This window comes from Calidris pugnax, unplaced genomic scaffold (assembly GCF_001431845.1).
Source record: "Calidris pugnax isolate Ruff unplaced genomic scaffold, ASM143184v1 scaffold38, whole genome shotgun sequence".
Classification (NCBI taxonomy): domain Eukaryota; kingdom Metazoa; phylum Chordata; class Aves; order Charadriiformes; family Scolopacidae; genus Calidris; species Calidris pugnax.
Window position 1 is genome coordinate 11,802,134 of NW_015090995.1, and position 18,101 is coordinate 11,820,234.

Genomic DNA, 18,101 nt, shown 5'->3' on the forward strand with positions numbered 1-18,101 from the left:
CCCAACTGGTATTGATAGTAAAAAGCTAGTGAGACACAGCACAGCTGAAAGCAGCTGGAAGATGGTGGGAGGGTTTGTCAAGGCTGAATGTAGGGAGGGAGGAGCAAATGCCATGAAAGGCCTGTAAGATAAAATATCTGCAATGTGAAAAGCTGAGCAAAGCCTGCCGTGTAGCTCAATGCCCCACGAGTAAGGTGAATAAAATACGTACTGAATGAATGTTAAGTTTTGTGAGAGCTGGGCCAGTGCTGGGGTCAGATTGCAGGTAGCGGAGATCAGAGGATGGCTTTAGACTCAACAGGCTCCAGCAGAAATCAGTGGCAACTTATTAATAGCATGACATCACATAATGAACTTCCGTGACAGCCCTGCTTGAGGTGCTCGTCATTTGGTAGGTGCTTCTGGGGTTTGTGATCATGGGTCAGTCCCATGATCCCCCCATGGGACAACCCCAAACAGTATGAGTTGACAGGAACCATTAAATGGTAGTTACTGGTTTTAGCAGAACTTCTCCGTGTTATACTGACGAATGTGCATTCGCTTACTGTGCAGAAAAGTTTATTAAAGGGCAAAATAACAAACCATGTGATCGTCAACATCATCCTTTCATACTAGCCGTGGTTCTGGCCACACCTCTGTTTTCCCTAGTCACACCAATTTTCTGGGTGTTGCTCTTGGGAAGTACAAAGACTGAATGCTTTGCTCGCACAATAACAGAGTGCTCGGGACACTGTTACTATTTTGATTTTTATTGCACTACTTTTATAAGTACGTTCAGTAACTTTGGATGTATTTTCTCACAGAATGTACAGCGCAATCTGGGGCTGATTTTCATGAGCCTTCACTGCTAGTGGGCAATAGCATATGGTAGATTCATCTGACATGTTGTTACATTTTCCTATACTAACCTTTTCAGGGAGGAAAAAATAAATAACCATTTGACACACACACAAGGAATGTTGGTCTGTAACCCAGGTCAATGTAAGCCTACAAAATTCCTCTTGGTTTTTTTGCTGGCATTGTCATTAACAGTGTTCTGTGCTGGTTATCTGGTCAGATGAGTTCTTTTTCTGTTATTTCAAGACGTTCCAGTACATTAAGCTTAAAGTTGTCATTGATGTGTATGCAGTTTATAAAATAATGTTACCATTACCTCACCATTTCACTTTGCAATAAGATATCCTCCCTCCTAGCACTCTGCCCTGCAGTATGACAATGTCATGTACTCCTCCCAGTGATTTTCCTTCAGTAAAATCTATGACTGTGGTTTTCACAGTAATTGAATTACTGTGCTGAAACTGTTCTTGCCGATTTCTTCACATTTCTGCTGAGGGTTAGTGTGGAAGGTGATTTGGTGTTAGGTGCTGTCTGACTTAGAGCAGCTGAATCTGTGCACAGTAGGTTGCTATCCACTTCATTTCAAAAGCACCCCAAAACCCCGTTGCTGTCTTTACAGCCTGGGTCTCTACAGGAAATTTTTGTCCCACACTGGTGATCTCAGGAGCCAGACTCCAGTCTAGGAACACTGCCAAGGGCTGGAGTGTAGGAGCTTCCTCCTGCTGATGTTGACAACACCAAGATCATGTTGCTTGTTGCTGCTCCTTCCCCTGTTCCTACTTACTTTCTTGCTTTCCATGTATTCCAACAGTGGAAGCTCTTAACACATCCCCAGCCATCCATGTGCCCAGGCATGGATGATCTTTTTTACCTTCCCTAATTCTCATATTGCAGTCATCAATGAAGCCAGGAGCACGGTCAGGCACAGGTGTATACAACATCCCCTTACCAACCAGCTGTACTCAATTACAGAGATGAAGAGCTCAAGCACAATCTCTCCTCTGCCAGCTGAGCATTTTGTAGTTTTCTTCCTTCTGAAGATTATCTGTTTTATTGTCACGTGGACACATCTGACACAGTGGATCTTTGGAACAACCATTTTTGTTTTGAACGCGGCAGTGCTGTGTGTCCTGATCAAACCCAACAGCAGCCAGCAGGCAGCCATCGCCTGCTGAGAGTCCTTACAGCTGAAAACCCCTGTCTGTCTCCTAAAACAGTGTAACCACATCGTTTTGCTCCTAGCCTGTGCCTTTGGGGAACTGTGGCTGAGATACTAGCAAAGACATGTTGAAAAGAAGGAAGAAATGTAAATGAAATGGAGAAATATATGTGAATGAAGAGGGGGTGTGAGGTGCTGAAGAGAAGGGGTTAAGTCATGAAATTTCCATGAGAAGGTGGGCTGAGGACAAGGCACAAAAAGAGCACCAAAGCTAAAGAAGAAAGTGAAAAGAATCAACAAAGAGATGTAAAACCCAGTTCTGACAGACAGACTGTCCAGACAGGTAATGAACAACAGGCAGAAGCAGATTACATTTCATTTTTTGTACTACGCTCCTTAGAGGTCTTTGCAAAGTGGAGTAGCTTGTGTGCATACATGGTGTGCTGGGTAACTGCTGCGAGGATTCCCTCTTGGAGCAGTGTGAAAAGGGTGTATCTCCTTTTTTGTATCACTTTCATCTGGAAAGAAACCTATGTTTCCATTCCAAAAGTGCCTCCAGGATTGAAATACCATGAGGTAAGTAGAAACAATTGTGAGATGAGAGACAAATGCCTGGGCAAGTTCCTTTGCAAATCACTGGTGAAGACATTGAAAGCAGGTTGGTCCTCGTCATTAGTGTTACCTTTCTGAGTTCATCGTGGAACTTATGAATTGTACGAAGTCTACTAACTTTAACCCTCGTTAGGGAATAAATAAAAATAGACTGTACTCTAGGAGCTAGATTCCCATCTCAGTGAGTAATTACTTTGATTTCAGCATTTACAGCAACATAACTGCTCAGAATGTTTTCTCTCTTCCTGTGGCCAAATTATTTGGTTTATACAAGCTTCCATGTTTGGACTTAGAAATACAAAAGCGTATTTTATTAAGGGATGCAAATTAAAATTTTCTCTGTTATACATACCTGCTTTCAAGGCACTTCCACCTTCTCATCTGTTAGGAAGCAGCCATGTTGCTTTAGTTTTGAGGGACTGGATATCCACCAGTTCACATGAGAGACAGGTGTCAGTCTATTTGGAATAGCTGCCAGTGTTGTGACAAGTAAACCTGTGCCATTTCAGGGCCCCTGCAGTAACAGATGTCACATGTTGCAGAGAGGTCATGCCAGCTTGAGGATGCAGATACAGGCTTAATTTTGAAACATGACAAATTTATTATTATTTGAGGGTTTATGTTATTTTGGAACACCTTTTTGCAGCTAGAATATTCCCCAAATAGCCTATCCTTATGTCCATGACTTTAGTCTAAGACACGTTAAAAAAGTACTATATAGACTTGGGATTATGGGTTAAAAACTTAACTACAATTATTTATTTATTTTTTAATTAGACTAATGAATTATTTTTTAATAAAATAGTGGAGGCAGGGAGGCGGTCAGCAGAACCTATTGCTCATGTAATACCTGTTCAGAGCTTGACAGTTACATCTACATACTAAAATATTATGCAGGAAGATAGAACTGTTGTTCATGTTAATAAATTACACTTTGTCTACAAATTTCCGTTCTCAAATGAGTAGACATTGCATGCACCTACCCTAAGCATAAAATCCTTAAGAATTTAATTTTTTTAAAATTGTCCATTAAACATTTGCACTGGTACACCGGTGTAACTCAGTTGACTTTGGGTCTATCACTGCAAAATTCACAGAAATTCATCTGGAAGCTAATATAGTCCATGTCAGACTTTTTTAAAGCTTACTGCCACTTTATACAAGCATCCAGTTGCTGTAAAGAATCCCAACAAGCTGCTATATGAAAATAATTTAACCTGAGGGAATCAACAACATTGCTCTTTCTAGGATCTTATTCTCTAAACCTTCTTCCATGTAAACCAGCATGTTATTGTAATAGTTCAAGTCTTCTCTGGGTTATAATTGAAGATAAAACTTCTCATTCCCTGCTTTAGGATGCTGTAATATTTCTCACCTGTATACGTATGGTCTCAAAAGTTAGACAGACATGTAAATCAGTTGACACTGAGATTTTTCACAGACGTGATTTTTCACAGATGGTGCCTACAAGCAGGTAGATGACTACAGGATGCATCTGTACACGGAGGAGACTCTGATGTTACAGAAATGGAATTGAGGAAGCCCCATGCATTTTACTTCACAGACCCTTTGCAGTTCCCTGACCCTACTGGCCAAATTAGAATTTCCCCAGAATTTCTAGTTCAGAGGTTGTTTACAGCACTGGCTTCTTCTTTTTCTTGATAGCTGTTCAAGGTTGTGAAGATCTGTCTAAAAATAAAAATTAGAACATGTCCCTTGTGCACGTCTGCCTCCTTTCTCAAATGAGACCAACCAGAAAGCAACTGACACTAATACTGACGGTCTGGGTTGAATATAGAAAGAACAGTGGTAGATACAGCAGGGCACCAGTGAGTGCTGCTCGCAGTGCACAATAGCCGTGATTCATTCTGGCAAAAGACTGGCTTTGTAACCTGAGTTAAGTTGCTGGGAAGAGATGTTGTTTTTGTAGAACACTCTGTGATAGGAGAAATAGAAATATGGACTCAATGCATATAGTAGCCTTCACAGATTAATGGTAAAATTTCCTTGGTTCTCAACAGTCTTCAGTGTCTGGGGAATCTGGTGTAAATACTGCCAAAACTCCCCTTCTGTATTAATCTATCGGGCTATTGCATGTTCTGGAGTCCACTTTAAATTAGCATCATTGTGAATTTAATCGTATTTTGTTCTTTTTTGTTAGTTGAGTATGCTAAGATGCATAAACAACCTCAGGTTGTGCCAGGGGAGGTTTAGGATGGATTTTTGCAAAAATTTCTTCACAGAAAGGGTTATCAAATGTTGTAACAGGCTGCCCAGGGAAGCAGTTGAATCACCATCCCTGGGGGGTATTTAAAAGATGGGTAGACGTGGTGCTGAGGGACATGGTTTAGTGGTGGTTTTGGCAGTGTTAGGTTGATGATTGGACTCGATGATCTTAAAGGTCCCTTCCAACCTAGATATTCTATGGTTCTATAACATCACTGTCATTTTTCCTTCCTGTCTTTTTGCTTGAAATTGAGAAAGAACTTGGTAGCATTTATTCTAATTCTGTACATAAGTGCCATATAGTCTTATTCCAAATATCTGTGAATATAAAAATAGTTAACTTTGCTTTAGTTGTATTTGTGAGACACTCAAAGGTACTGTCTGTGTTTGTGATTTCCAGATTTCAGTAATACTTCTGTTTTCATGGCTAGGATGTTAGACAGAGCCCTAATATTCTAAAAAGCTGTAGCTCTGTGTGGGATGTGTGTAGCCTCTTTTAGGTACCTTAAGAAAACATTTTGACATTCAGGAACATTCCCCCATAATGTTCTTGAAAATATCTAACATTTTGTACAATCTGCTGTATTCCAAAAAGAAAAAATATTCTACAATGTTGTCGGACCTTTACATAAATAGTCGTTGTCCTGTTCCTTTTGTTCCTTCTGTCTCAAGAATGGATGTTTTAATAATGAGCAGGAATCTTCACTAAAGACACAACTGTCATCTCTTTGTCCTTCTAGAGGAGTCCTTCTATTTGATTTTTTGCAGATTCTTAGCATCATTTCATCTAAAATCTACCAGATTGCAACAGACACCCCAGTTGGAGTCCATGAGATTGCTGGTTCTTTTGCTCTCCCAGTTATATAGTACTGTGCTTTGAATGAAATGATTTATATTATTTATATTTATATGATTTATATTACCGTTAATTACTATGACTAGTTACGCAGAGGTATGCAGGTGGTGGAGAGAAGCCTGAGTACTTGGCTAAGATGGTGGTTGCCAGTGCTAAATGCAGTTTGTAAGAACAAGCTTGTCTAACTCTTAAAGAGTGTCACAACCTGGTCTGAAAGCTTTTACAGTCTTGGCAAAATAAGAAAGCTTTCAGATTTCAGCTTTCTTGACATCTACTATCCAGGATCTTGTTTTGTCAGTGTTTTGGTATGATCAGTACATTAAAAATGAGTGCCCTGACAACTGAAGCCACACTTCTGTCCCTGTCCACAACTAAATGTGGATGTATGACTATGGTCATGAACATTAACAAATATATCAATATATCAATATTAGAAATAATACAGTATATTTTTGTTCCTTACTCTTCAAAACCAAAGTTCTTTCATTGGTAGAAAGTAAATATATTGCACCAAATTTTGTCCTTTAGACTTTACTCTGACATGTGATGTCTAAGTGTTACCCTGATGTTTGACCTCAGTCACAAACCGTATCCCCCTTGGTAGTCTAAGAATGTTTAGCCGGTGTCTGACCTCAGAAATCATTCCTGGAGTGTGGAAATAGGCGTGTGGTGTGTGGAGAGGACCGCCACAGGGTGTTGCTTCGGTGCCACCTCTCGGTGGCAAGGGGAACACGGTGTCAGTGGAAAAACAACTGGATTTTGTCTTTCCATCTGTCTGTCTGTCTTTGCTGTATTCAGTGAATTTGAAGATTGGGATCGGTCAGCCTAAGTTCAGTAAAATACTGATCCTTCTTTAACTGAATGACGGAGACAGAGGTATCTGCTGGTTATTTTTGACCATGTTCCTTTACACCGCAGATTCCCCTTTAAAAATCCTTGAGTTCAGTGGTGTTTAATTGGATCCCACTTTCAGAGAAATAACAGTTTGGGTGACTTGTTATGATAAGTCCACATTGTTGATCCAAAAAGGATCATTTAAAAAATTGTCTATATACTATTCTTTAATCTTTAGCTTAGTCCAAAAAACCAAGCAGATCTGTTCTAGGCAGGCCATGGCTGCATACAGCTGAGAGGAAAGAGGGTGGTTTTGAAGGACAGGAGTATTCTGCTTGTGTAGCATATGCTCTCTGCCCTCAAGGTTCACAAACACGTGCTTCTGATAGTGCATGCTTTTTTGAAGAGAGTTTTTGTGTCTGTTGATTTGTTGTATTTTGTGAGCACTTTAAGTTAACATGCTGAATATTTTCATTCGTGTTATGGCATGAATTCTCCTGTGGCACAAACACTACTTACAAAGAAGTAATTAAGTGGATAATTGTCGGTCAGGTACTATCTCTGCTAACTAGATTTCCCATTCATTGTGTGCTTTACTGATTCTATTATTACCCATTGGAATATACTTTAAAAGCAATTTTTTCAGGAAGCATTTTGATCTCCTTTTTTCATTACCCTCACTCGTGGTGCTTATCTCTCGTTCATAAAACATCTGTTTTGATAGGTACACTTCTGTTCTCTCCGTTTGTCAGAGGTATTACAAGACTGTCTTAAATTTCCACATCTTGTTACGCACATTTGTATGGTGATTTCATCAACTCTCATCTTCAAAGCTTGTCCTTGCTTGAAAGTTCTTCAGGTCTACCTCTCCATTTCTAAGCGTTCTCCTATCACAATGTTGCTTCATTTCCTGTTGAGTATCTTTTTCGCAGGAAGTAACACCACAGTCCTCACTGTTGCTCAACCCTGTAATAACGTGCTGCTTCATTCATCTAGTATTCAAATTCCCCTGCTTCATGCAAAACATTCCCTAATGACATTTCTAATAAACGTGTTTCTTCTTCCCCCCAGCTATGACTCTCTCAAGGTCACTCCCCAGCCCTGACTGTTGTAACATTTTCCATATTTTCCATGAGCGAAAAATTCCCTCTCCCCCCCAGTTTGTATAAAATGTATTTGTTAGTATCATGTTGTTAGCCTGGTGATCTGACCAGATCCTTCCATCTTCCTTGCCACATCATTTGATGAGCTAAACATTACTTTCCACCTCCCCTTACTTAGGTGTCCTTAGCTCCCAGTGAACCACCTTCAACTTGACCTTTTTGGAGGTGCTACAGGACCTGTCATTTTGAGTAGGGTTGCACAGCTGCACAAAATGCCATTTGGAACTCTGGAACTTTGCCATTATGGAAGAAAAAGTGTTCAAAACCCGAGGACAGGAACAAAATGTAACATTTTCCAGTATTTCAAACCCCATCGAGAATCAGTGGTGACAAATTTAACAAGCAATTGTTTGTGTCAGACAATATGACAACTATTGAGTAAACAGCTGTTGCTCCAGATGGGTTATGTATGACAGCTGGTGGGTCCAGGTGCATTGCTCTGGAATAAATCAACAGAGCTTTAGCATGTTGGCTTATTCTTGGCTGTTTTGAAGGCACTTCTACCAGTTCCTTGGATGCTCTGCTCTCTATCCTTAAAAAAAACCAAAACAACCAACCACAACTATTTTTTGCACAATGGTGCATTAATGTGTTGAATTTTAAATAATCGGGAGGGGAGTTACAATGATTATTAATAGATGAGAATTTAGGGATGCAGCCTATTATAATTCTATGAGCACGTTCACCTTGATTTTTAAAAACGTGATTACAGGAGATACTCGCTTTTCCTGTACTTAGTCTTTTAGATATTCTTAAGTTGTTCAGGAGCAGAGAGAGCATTTTATCTACAGAGGGCTTACCTGTCTCTTCCATTTTCCCGATTGGGACACAGTGCCAGGTGCAACGATGTTAACAGTTCCAGTTTCCAACTGCTGTAGGACTAACAGAGGGAACTCGCGCCTGTTTTGTATGTTCTACCAAAATGACAGTAATTATTTTTATTTTTATTTTAGAAAAGTGATAAATAATTGAATAAAAGCAATGGTATGTTGAAATTGTAACTGGGGGAATATTCTGCCCAAAATAGTAGAGCTATTTTAAGTTGCAATACATTCAGTACCTAAACTGCTTGATATTTAACTTTGTCTATGTCTGTATTTAATTTGGAATTGCTCTGATGCTTATTGATTAGTTTCATCTGAAACGCAATCGTCTGTTACAAAATACTGATTTTTGCATCACCTTTTAGCCAAGTAGGTTAATTGAATGGGAACTTATTTCAGATGCAGTCTCTGTCTAATATTTGTCTTCAATGAGCTGATGGAATTATTTGACATTTAGCCAAGTTACCTGCTAAAACTGGAGACTGAGCAATAAGGCTGTGTAACTGAGCTAGTGATTAAAGTTACATTTTGAAGAAACTTTGTTTATTCACTATTTAGACAAAACAAATTGAAGGCCAGATCTGGCTTTGATTAGACTTAGTGGGAGTTTTGCCATTGTTTTAAGAGTTGACTACTGATACCTTAGGGAACAGCCGGTACCACTGTCCTTGCAGTTTGAGTCAGCACAGAGGACAGAACTGTCATTGCAAACCTACCTGTATTTACAGTGGGGTTTTGTATTGTACACGCATGTGGTACTCAGGTCAAAATAGTTTCTTTTGGTTCCAGGTTTTAATACAAATTCAAAACCTAGTCTGGGTTTCAGTTAACACTGAGCAGAGAGTAGGCTTATTTACTAACTAACAAGTGTTGCCTCATTAAAATGAGACAACATATTTCTGACACATCATTTTCTCAAATATCGAAGGGGACAAGAAGGAACATTTTCTCAATTGAATCACTGGATATTCCTAATAGTTTCACATTTATTTGTAAAGCATTCTGGAAGAGACAATAATGTGATAAAGCTTTTGTTTTTTTAAGAAAAATAACGCCTTATCTAAAAGAACATGTAAAATCTTGATGACAAATTGTAAAATAATGGATCATTGCTGCAAAATAACAACAGTCTCCCACCATCTGCTGATCTCTATCTGTCAGGAACAATCAATATTATTAAAGCATTGGAAATATAATCAGAAAAAGAGGTGATAAGTGATACCTGTTTCTCATTTATGTGGTCTGTGGTTTTAGATCTCTTGTGTAAGTGTACCACTGACATCAGGTTGCCTTCCAACTATCTTTCTTTAAATATTGTGAAGCAAAAGGTACACGAGTCAATGTTTTGGGATGGTAATGCTTGTGTTGTATGTCACTTAATGGATTCTTGCTTTCAGTTGTCATTATTGTTGTATATTGGTTGTTTCCACTGATTTAATTTGTTGATTTTATTAAGCTATAAATCAAAGATATATAGATGAGGCTTATGGAATGCAAGTTAGCAAGCTATTAGGATAAGAGAAGCAGGTTGTAAAGTCTAATACAACATTTTTCCTGCATAATTTAACAAGTAACTCAATAGATAAAAATAGATGTACTGGCTTTGCCAATGAAATTTGACTCTTTTCCAATCAATGTGTCATAATCTATGTAATGAAGAAGAATAAAACATTCTATGTCCCTGAAAGAATTCAGTTGTTTATACTTGTAGTGAGAACCTAATTAATCTACTTAGAGTTACCTTTCATCAGTACTCTTTGCTATCCATGTTCCCAAAGTGAAAACAGTGAGCTTGATTCTTTCCTTACATTAAGAAAATTTGCCACATTCCAACTTCATTTCCTTTACTAAATAATTTCTGATGAGTCTGATGGGAGATTAAAGTCACCAGGTCAGTGTGTTCAGCCTTTAGGAGAGACCACCCTAGGCTTCAGTGAGCTTATATATGCTCAGTGTGGGTTATTGTCTAACTATGGAAAGAGTTTATTTAGCAGATGGCCTAACTACTGATTCCCAGCATTCAAGTCTGAGCCAAATGTAAATTGAGCTCAGAATATGCTACAAACTGACCTGAACTAACAAATTCTAGCCCTGCAGGCCCTTCTCATCTGAGTGAACTTTGCTCAGTAGTTCTATTAAATTTATAATGTGGACTGGTTAGTGCTCCATCTATAGCTCATCCAAAAAATATTCATAAAAATTTATTTTTAATGAATTTTTTTTAAGCTAAATTAGACTGTTCTCAAAAGATGGCTTTATTTTCTGAAGGGGAAAATATACTGGGGGGGGAAAGACACCTGAAAAATTTCCGTGTTTCTTGTTTGTGTTTATGACTTTAAAAAATGCTGCTATTATTGAAAGTATCAATGGAAAAGGAGTTTTCCAGCTTCTGTACTAGATGGAGATGGGAAAAAGGACCTGCCAAACAATTGCAGCTACAACGTTTGCAGCCCTGATGAGAAATGGCCGTGGAGTGTGGTGGTTCAGCTGCACACAAGTTAAAGAAAACCACGGTCATGTGCTGCAAGTGATGCTTGTACAAACTTCTCAGTTGCTGTGTATGATGTATAGGTATTCCATACGTCAGAGATCTTGACAATAGCTAATTGCAACATTTTTCTTTTGTTTATACAGGACACATCTGGGAGCTGATACTACACTGCTAAGGGATACAATATAGTGCTGAAACCATGATCAAAATTGCAGTCTAAAATTTTGAGATAAAAGGACAAGTGCAAACAGAACTACCTTACAAGCCTTAAAGGTAAGACTATAGGCTCGGTGTCTCTAGGATATAACTATGTCTGTGTGCACGTATATACCCTTTGGCTTTCAGATTGCTCCATTGAACTATCACGGAGCCCACTGTAATACAAATGTGTTTACCTAGGTTTTACTTACATATCAACAGATTTTCATGAGAGGTCAAATACTGTTTTGTTACCTAATGAAATGAATGGGATTTTAAAATGTCTTTAACTAGCAACTGTGGTGACACTTTGAACTGACCTGTTCTGAAAATGTATCCCCACTTGGGAGTGCTTTGACATGGATTCAAATAGAACAGTTATTTGTACTTGATCTCACCATATCCCAGTGGGTGAGTGGAGCAGTTATCACTTCAATATATAGCAAGTCTTGTTTTTCTTTAAAAAACAAGAGGGGTATTTATCAGAACAGGCGTCATTACATTCCTCCAGTTCTGGTATGATGGGAATTTAAGGTGGAGTGGTGCGTAGTCTAGAGTCCCCATAGGATTGCAACAAACACAGGTTCTGCCTGAGTCTATCCAGATTATGATGCCTTTTATGTTGAGAATGAACTGGCCAAACCAGACCTTACTAAATCTGCTGCCATTTAGTAGATCCAAACTCCAGCTTTTAGTAGTATTTTTGTGTTCAGCACATAGCATATAGATCAAAGCGTGAACTGAGACCTACCCAGTCCCCTTTAAAATCAATGGGTCAAGTCTTGGAGTTCTCATTCAGCCCTTGATCACGCAGAATGCTCAAACACTGCGTCATGATCCACCCTCACAGGCACCACGTTAATCAGAACCGGTTTGGTTCTGACGGCAGCCTTGATTTGGCTGCTGTCAGCTGCTTCCCTTGTTTTAGGAGTCAGTTCCTTAAACTTCTATACATCCGGGTAATGTTACTACACATTTTGGTAACTTTAACAAAAGTTGAGAGTGCTGTGTTCCACAAGAGCCATTCACTATTCAAAAAGATTCAAGGTCTTAGAGAATAGCGTATATGACCTATATGACTGCATGAGAGCCTTTATGGCTTTTTCACCAGCTTGAAAGCTGAAGTGTTGTGTGAATCACTGACCTCAAGGGAATTCGGCTAAACGTCACTATACCTGCTAAATCTTTGAACTGTTAATTGGACATTGTTAACAAGGATGCTGTACGCAGCATGTGATCACTGAGGGCTGATAATCCTAATAGTAAGAGGGTGAACCTACCGGTTTAATTTTAATCACTGACATAGTTCACAGATCATTTCTTTGGTCCCTATTCAGCAGAGTGGCTACTGAAATTTGCAAGGCCCTTGCCTTCTGCTGCCTCCTGGGCTTGCCCTTCGGTGCTGTGTACAACATCGCAGAGAGATTTTGAGCCTGGAGAGTTTCAAGCATGTTACGATTTTAGTAATGTTAACATATATTCTGAATCAATAAATTAAAAAGCTTAGTAATTCTTTGGGTTCTTTTAGTAGAGGATATTCTATTTGAAATCTATCAGTGTTAATTATGTAACCTTAAAGGGAAGTAAACATTAAACCCTTGAAAATTACAAATGCATTAATCTAAGTCCAACAAGATCATTTGCCAAACTAAAGATTAGTCATTTTATCAAGGGTGATCAGGACCAAGAGACCTCATTTTAGTCTGTTACTGAAGTCATTACAGAAATATCACTGTCTTCCGTGACACAGGTCAAGGTTAGTTTGCAAAGTGGCCTAGCATTATGCAGTCTGGCTTCATTTTTGCATAGATGCTAATGCAAGCATAAGTAATGTTCATGTGAGGTTCATATGGGGAAAATGTGAACTCTTTTCATCTTGTTGGAGACTGAATTCTACTTTAATTCTGTGGTCATTATTTGCCCAGTATCAAAAGAACTCACAATAAAAATCTGTGCATTTTGTTAGTGATTCTGAAATTATCTGGTGCTTGGCTATCAATTCTAATTGGTTTTAATTGATCAGCTGATGGTAACAAAAGAAAATCTGGCCTAACCCAGGTGGCTGAATGCATTTCTGAAAGTTTAATACATTTTTATTTATCATTAGTTATGATATTTTGAGCACGTTTGACTGAAGCTATAAAGCAGACACTTCTAAGAATTACTTCCTATCTCCATACGATATGGATATACTATTTACAGTATGGAGATATGTCATCCTATTTTCCATTTAACTGTTACTGCAGTTTTAATTCATTGTTCTTAGTATCAGCTATTTGGAAAGATTTCCAGCAACTAGTAATTTTAAAGTTTAGCATTATTTATTATAGAATCAAAACCACCCCATCCATCTAAGTTCATCTCACAGATGTACTAGCTGATGCCAGCCATTGCAACAAAGCTCCACTTTTTGCCTCTGATTGGGTCTGTAAGATCTAAACTAACTCAAAATTTCCCTTCCATATGGTAAGTGGGTGTAATGGAGCTGCATGTTCTAAGAATCAAGTTCATCTCACAGATGTACTAGCCGATGCCAGCCATTGCAACAAAGCTCCACTTTTTGCCTCTGATTGGGTCTGTAAGATCTAAACTAACTCAAAATTTCCCTTCCATATGGTAAGTGGGTGTAATGGAGCTGCATGTTCTAAGAATCATCTTCAGACGTGAAGTATTTTGATGAGTCATCTTGATGTAAACTGCTTGGACTCTGCACGGGAGCGCAGAGCAATTGCTGCTGAGTCATTCTGGCATTTCCATCTCACTCCTTCTGGGATCCGAAGGGCTGGGGAGCGTGGGTGAGTTGGCTTGAGGGGCTGGAGATAGAGGCTGAGAAACTGTTAGGAGTATCTGGGCTTTGGAAGAGAAATTAGGAGTTACACTTGGTTGTTACTTGAACTAAATCCAAATGCATATGTAAGGAATATTTGGACAATATACAGCATGGCTGTAATTTGTTCAACACAAAGTGGAAATTCTATCTGCTCAGACTACTCTTAAGACTTAAACACCCAAGCTAAAGGTTTGCTCAAGGAAAAGCAACTGAAGGAGTCGTCTTGCAGAAAATCTTTGATATGTTTCAGATGGTCTCCTTTGTTTCCTCTGCAATAGTACTTTCTAAGTAAAGAAAATGTAGTTTCAGGAACTCAGATTTAGGTTAGTGTTCTGGAAGTCTCATTGTGCTCAGTCAACAAGGTTTGTGCTAAGCCTGTTACTCTTCCAGGTTTCACAAATCCATGCGAGTAAGTGAAGAGGTAATGCTTCTAAAGATACTTATTTCTATCATTGTGTCCAGATTGTCCACAGTCCCTGGGATAACACAAGTATAATTCATTCAGTCCACTAGGATTTACAGTGGTCGTTTCCTACAAATTCAATTTATAGAAAAGGAACATGACATTACCTTTGTAGACATATTGTCATCAATATGATGAAAATAGACATGAAAGAGGTAGTGGACATATCAGATGGTAGTGATTCCTTTTACATTTTACACTGATGTATCTCGGAATGGAGTGAAGATGTTCATATGATGAAGGTAAAAGATTAGAATTGCAGTTTTCAGTTCTGTAATTGTCTCCCTTTGTTACCTTCAACAAATCACATTTCAGTGATATCATAATTTCAGTGCCTTGCTCTTTTATTTGTAAACTGATGGTTGCTCTTCTTTATATGAGAGAGGTTTTATGAAGTACTTCTATTAATTTGAGGCAAATACATAATATGGTGATGTAGTGACACTTGAGATTTCAAAGGGGAGCATGTTTGAACTTTTGTATTAAGCAGCCTTCGTTGAGCAGTTGTTAATTCAGGATGTGCTGTTTCACAGTGACACAACTCCGACACCACGATGACAAATTAGTTCACAGCTGACCCTGCTGGATGCAGTCCCATATAGCAAAGGGCACAGCCTCAGATGCCTGGACCCGAACCCAGTCCTCTCCCAGCAGCCCGGTCACAGACACACCTTTCCATCCCGGGGGTGTTTATCACCTTCAGTACGTGACTTCTTCCCAGTCAGCTCCACATCATCTCTAGTAATTAATTGCAGACTTCTTGAGTCTCACCTTTTCCTGTTATTCACTGCATGATGAAGATTTCACCAGCCAGCCTTACCACTCAGCTCGTCACAGGAAAGCAGCACAAGTTTCCTTCATGCCCTCACCTGGCTCCCTCCCCAGGGTGGCAGCCTGTGGGCGACAGCAGCCACGGGGAGAAAAGCTGCATGTAGGAAAAGCAGAGGAAGATCTACAGTGTATGTGAAAGGAGGGGCACAGCGCTCGTGCACTGACCTATTTTTACACCCGTGGCCATGCAGACGTGGTGTGCGTGTGGTGCCCGCAACAGGGCCCCTCTACTCTGCTCTGGTGAGACCCCACCTGGAATACTGTGTCCAGCTCTGGGGCCCCAACATAAGAAGGACATGGACATGTTGGAGTGAGTCCAAAGGAGGGCCACGAAGATGTCAGATGCTGTAGCACTTCTGCTGTGACGACAGGCTGAAGAGAGTTGGGGTTTTTCAGCCTGGAGAGGAGAAGACTCCAGGGAGACCTTATAGCCCCTTCCAGTACCTAAAGGGGCTACAGGAAAGATGGGGAGGGACTTTTTGTAGGGCAAAAGGATGAAGGGTAACAGTTTTAAACTGAAAGAGGGGAGATATAGATTAGATGTGGCAATTTAGTTTTACTGAGGGTGGCCAGCACCTCGATATCTCTCTTGTATTGAGATGCCCAAAACTGGACACAATCCTCCAGGTGTGGCCTCACCAGTGCTGAGTACAGGGGGACAATCCCCCCCCCACTGCTGCTGGCCCCATTATTTCTAATCAAAGCCAGGATGCCGTTGGCTTTCTTGCCCACCTGGACACACTGCCGGCTCGTATTCAGTCGCTTGTCAACTAGAACCCCCAAGTCCTTTTCTGCCAGGCAGCTCCAGCCACACTCCCCAAAGCCTGTACCGATGCAGGGTGTTGTTCTGGCCCAGGTGCAGGACCTGGCACTTGGCCTTGTTGAAGCTCATACCATTAATGTTGGCCCATCCATCCAACTTATCCGAGTCTCTCTGTGGATCCTCCCCATCCTCATGGAGATCCACACTCCCGCTTCACTTGGTGTCATCTGCGAACGTACTGATGAGACACTCTGTGTCCGTATCAAGATCATCAACGAAGATGTTAAACAGAAACGGTCCCCACACTGAGCCCTGGGGAACACCACTGGACTGAACTCCGCTCAGCACCATCTCTGGACCGCCTGCCCAACCAGCGCTTGATCCCGCACACCGTGTGCCCGCCCAGGCCCCGTGCAGCGAGGCAGGCGGTGACCGCGCTAAGTACCATTGCCACAGCGCGGCCATTCGCCTCCCGTTGTATCCGAGGCCCCTCTGTGCCCGCCCGGCCCCCGCAGCGACCGCCCGGCCCCGCGCTCCTCCCGCTCCCTCCCGCTCCCTCCCGCTCCCCGCTCCTGCTTCCCCCGCCGCGGCGGAAGGATTTCGCGTGTGGACGCGCGGCCGGAAGCGGCGGACGGCCCGGTGCCGCACATCCGTTGTGCTCCCGCCTGGCCTGGCCTGGCCGCCCCATGGCCGCCGCCGTGGTGAGTCTGCCGGCGCGGCGGGCGCGGGGCCCCGTCGGTGGGAGCTCCGGTCGGGGTCGGGGTTCTGGGGGTGCGGGGTGGGGGGGAGGCCGCCGGGCCGCGTCCCGGCCGCGGTGGCGGGTGGGAGCCCCTCGGCGCAGGGCGGGTGTGCGCGGGCTCCTTCCGCCCGCCCCTCGGCTGCGGGCGGGTCCCGGGCAGAGCGGGGCTCCCTGCGGCCCCTTCCTCCCCCGCGGCCCTGTGCGGGGCCTAAGGTTGGTGTGAGGAACCGCTGTGCTTCACAGAGACCGTCCGGAGAGGCCGTGCGGGTTGGCTCCTGCTTGGAATTGCCGGCAAGGGTCTGCAAGGGGCCCTTTTTTTTTTAAGTATGGCTTTCCTGTTAAACACCAGGAAGAAGGATGCCTGAGTGAGGTGGTTAGACACTGAAACAGGAGCCCGAAGGAGCTGTGAAATCCCCATCCTCCAAGATGTTCAAAACGTGCCTGGAGTTAGGACCCTGAGCAGTCAGGTCTAATGCTGAAGTTGGATCAAGCTTTGATGGTGGCTCTGGATTTGGACCAGATGACCACCAGAAGTTTCTTCCAACCTAAATTGTTCTCAGAAGTTTAACGTGTATTCCAGGCTATTGTTATAAAGAAGATGTCTGGAGTATCAGAACTAACAAAGCTTATTTTCCATTTGGCTTCTATTGCAGGTACTCTAACAGCTCATTCCAGTCTCCCGGTGTTTCTCTAATGCTCTCCCTCACACCCGTTTGGTCTGTTTGGCAGCTAAATGGTAATGTTTGGCTGCTTGTCAGCAAGTGTGTGTGTAAGTGTGTGCAAGTGAGAGGTAACAGCCATCTGCTCTAAATAACATAACAGGCCGAGTCATAGTTACTGTGCCCTTAGTGGGAGCTCTGATACTCTGCCTCCTGGTGCTGGGCACTTGCTGGAATACGGTGTCTTTAAGAGTACTTTGTCGTATTTGTTTGGAAATGGACTGTGGGTTCAGAAATTGCTGGAGAAGATAGGAAGGTGAAGAGCAAGCTCGTGTCCTACTAGAGGTAGATCAAAAGAGTAGTATGTAGTAGCATGGGAGTATTTGGTTTTGTGGAGTAAGCAGGGATTATTTGATAGGCCAGTACATATTTTGCGGTATGGAGGTTTCTCTGAGTAGAATTGGCTTTTGTGGTGATACTGGATGAATTCTTGGTAGTTCTGGTGTATATTCATTAAAGACAGCCGAGAAAATGTAAGTACGTAAATTTTGAAGTACTGATTGAATTGCAAACATTCAGAATATAATGCTGAAATAGAATAATGATAAATTATAAT

The 18,101-nt window shown here is 41.5% G+C and overlaps 1 protein-coding gene across 5 annotated transcripts in view; it reads left to right on the forward strand.

Annotated features, from left to right (window-relative positions):
* NXT2 (nuclear transport factor 2-like export factor 2) overlaps nucleotides 1–18,101 on the forward strand; it is a 68,109-nt gene that overhangs the window by 43,418 nt on the left and 6,590 nt on the right. Inside the window, exons 1-2 of one of the 5 annotated variants that reach the window (XM_014955072.1) lie at nucleotides 16,667–16,788; nucleotides 17,480–17,562. In XM_014955072.1, the coding sequence (XP_014810558.1) occupies nucleotides 17,560–17,562 (3 nt within the window). In that variant the 5' untranslated portion in view covers nucleotides 16,667–16,788; nucleotides 17,480–17,559. Of the gene's footprint in view, nucleotides 1–11,145; nucleotides 11,276–16,666; nucleotides 16,789–16,938; nucleotides 17,563–18,101 lie in introns of those variants that run through there. The other 4 variants (XM_014955075.1, XM_014955071.1, XM_014955074.1 and 1 more) reach the window with 4 other exon arrangements.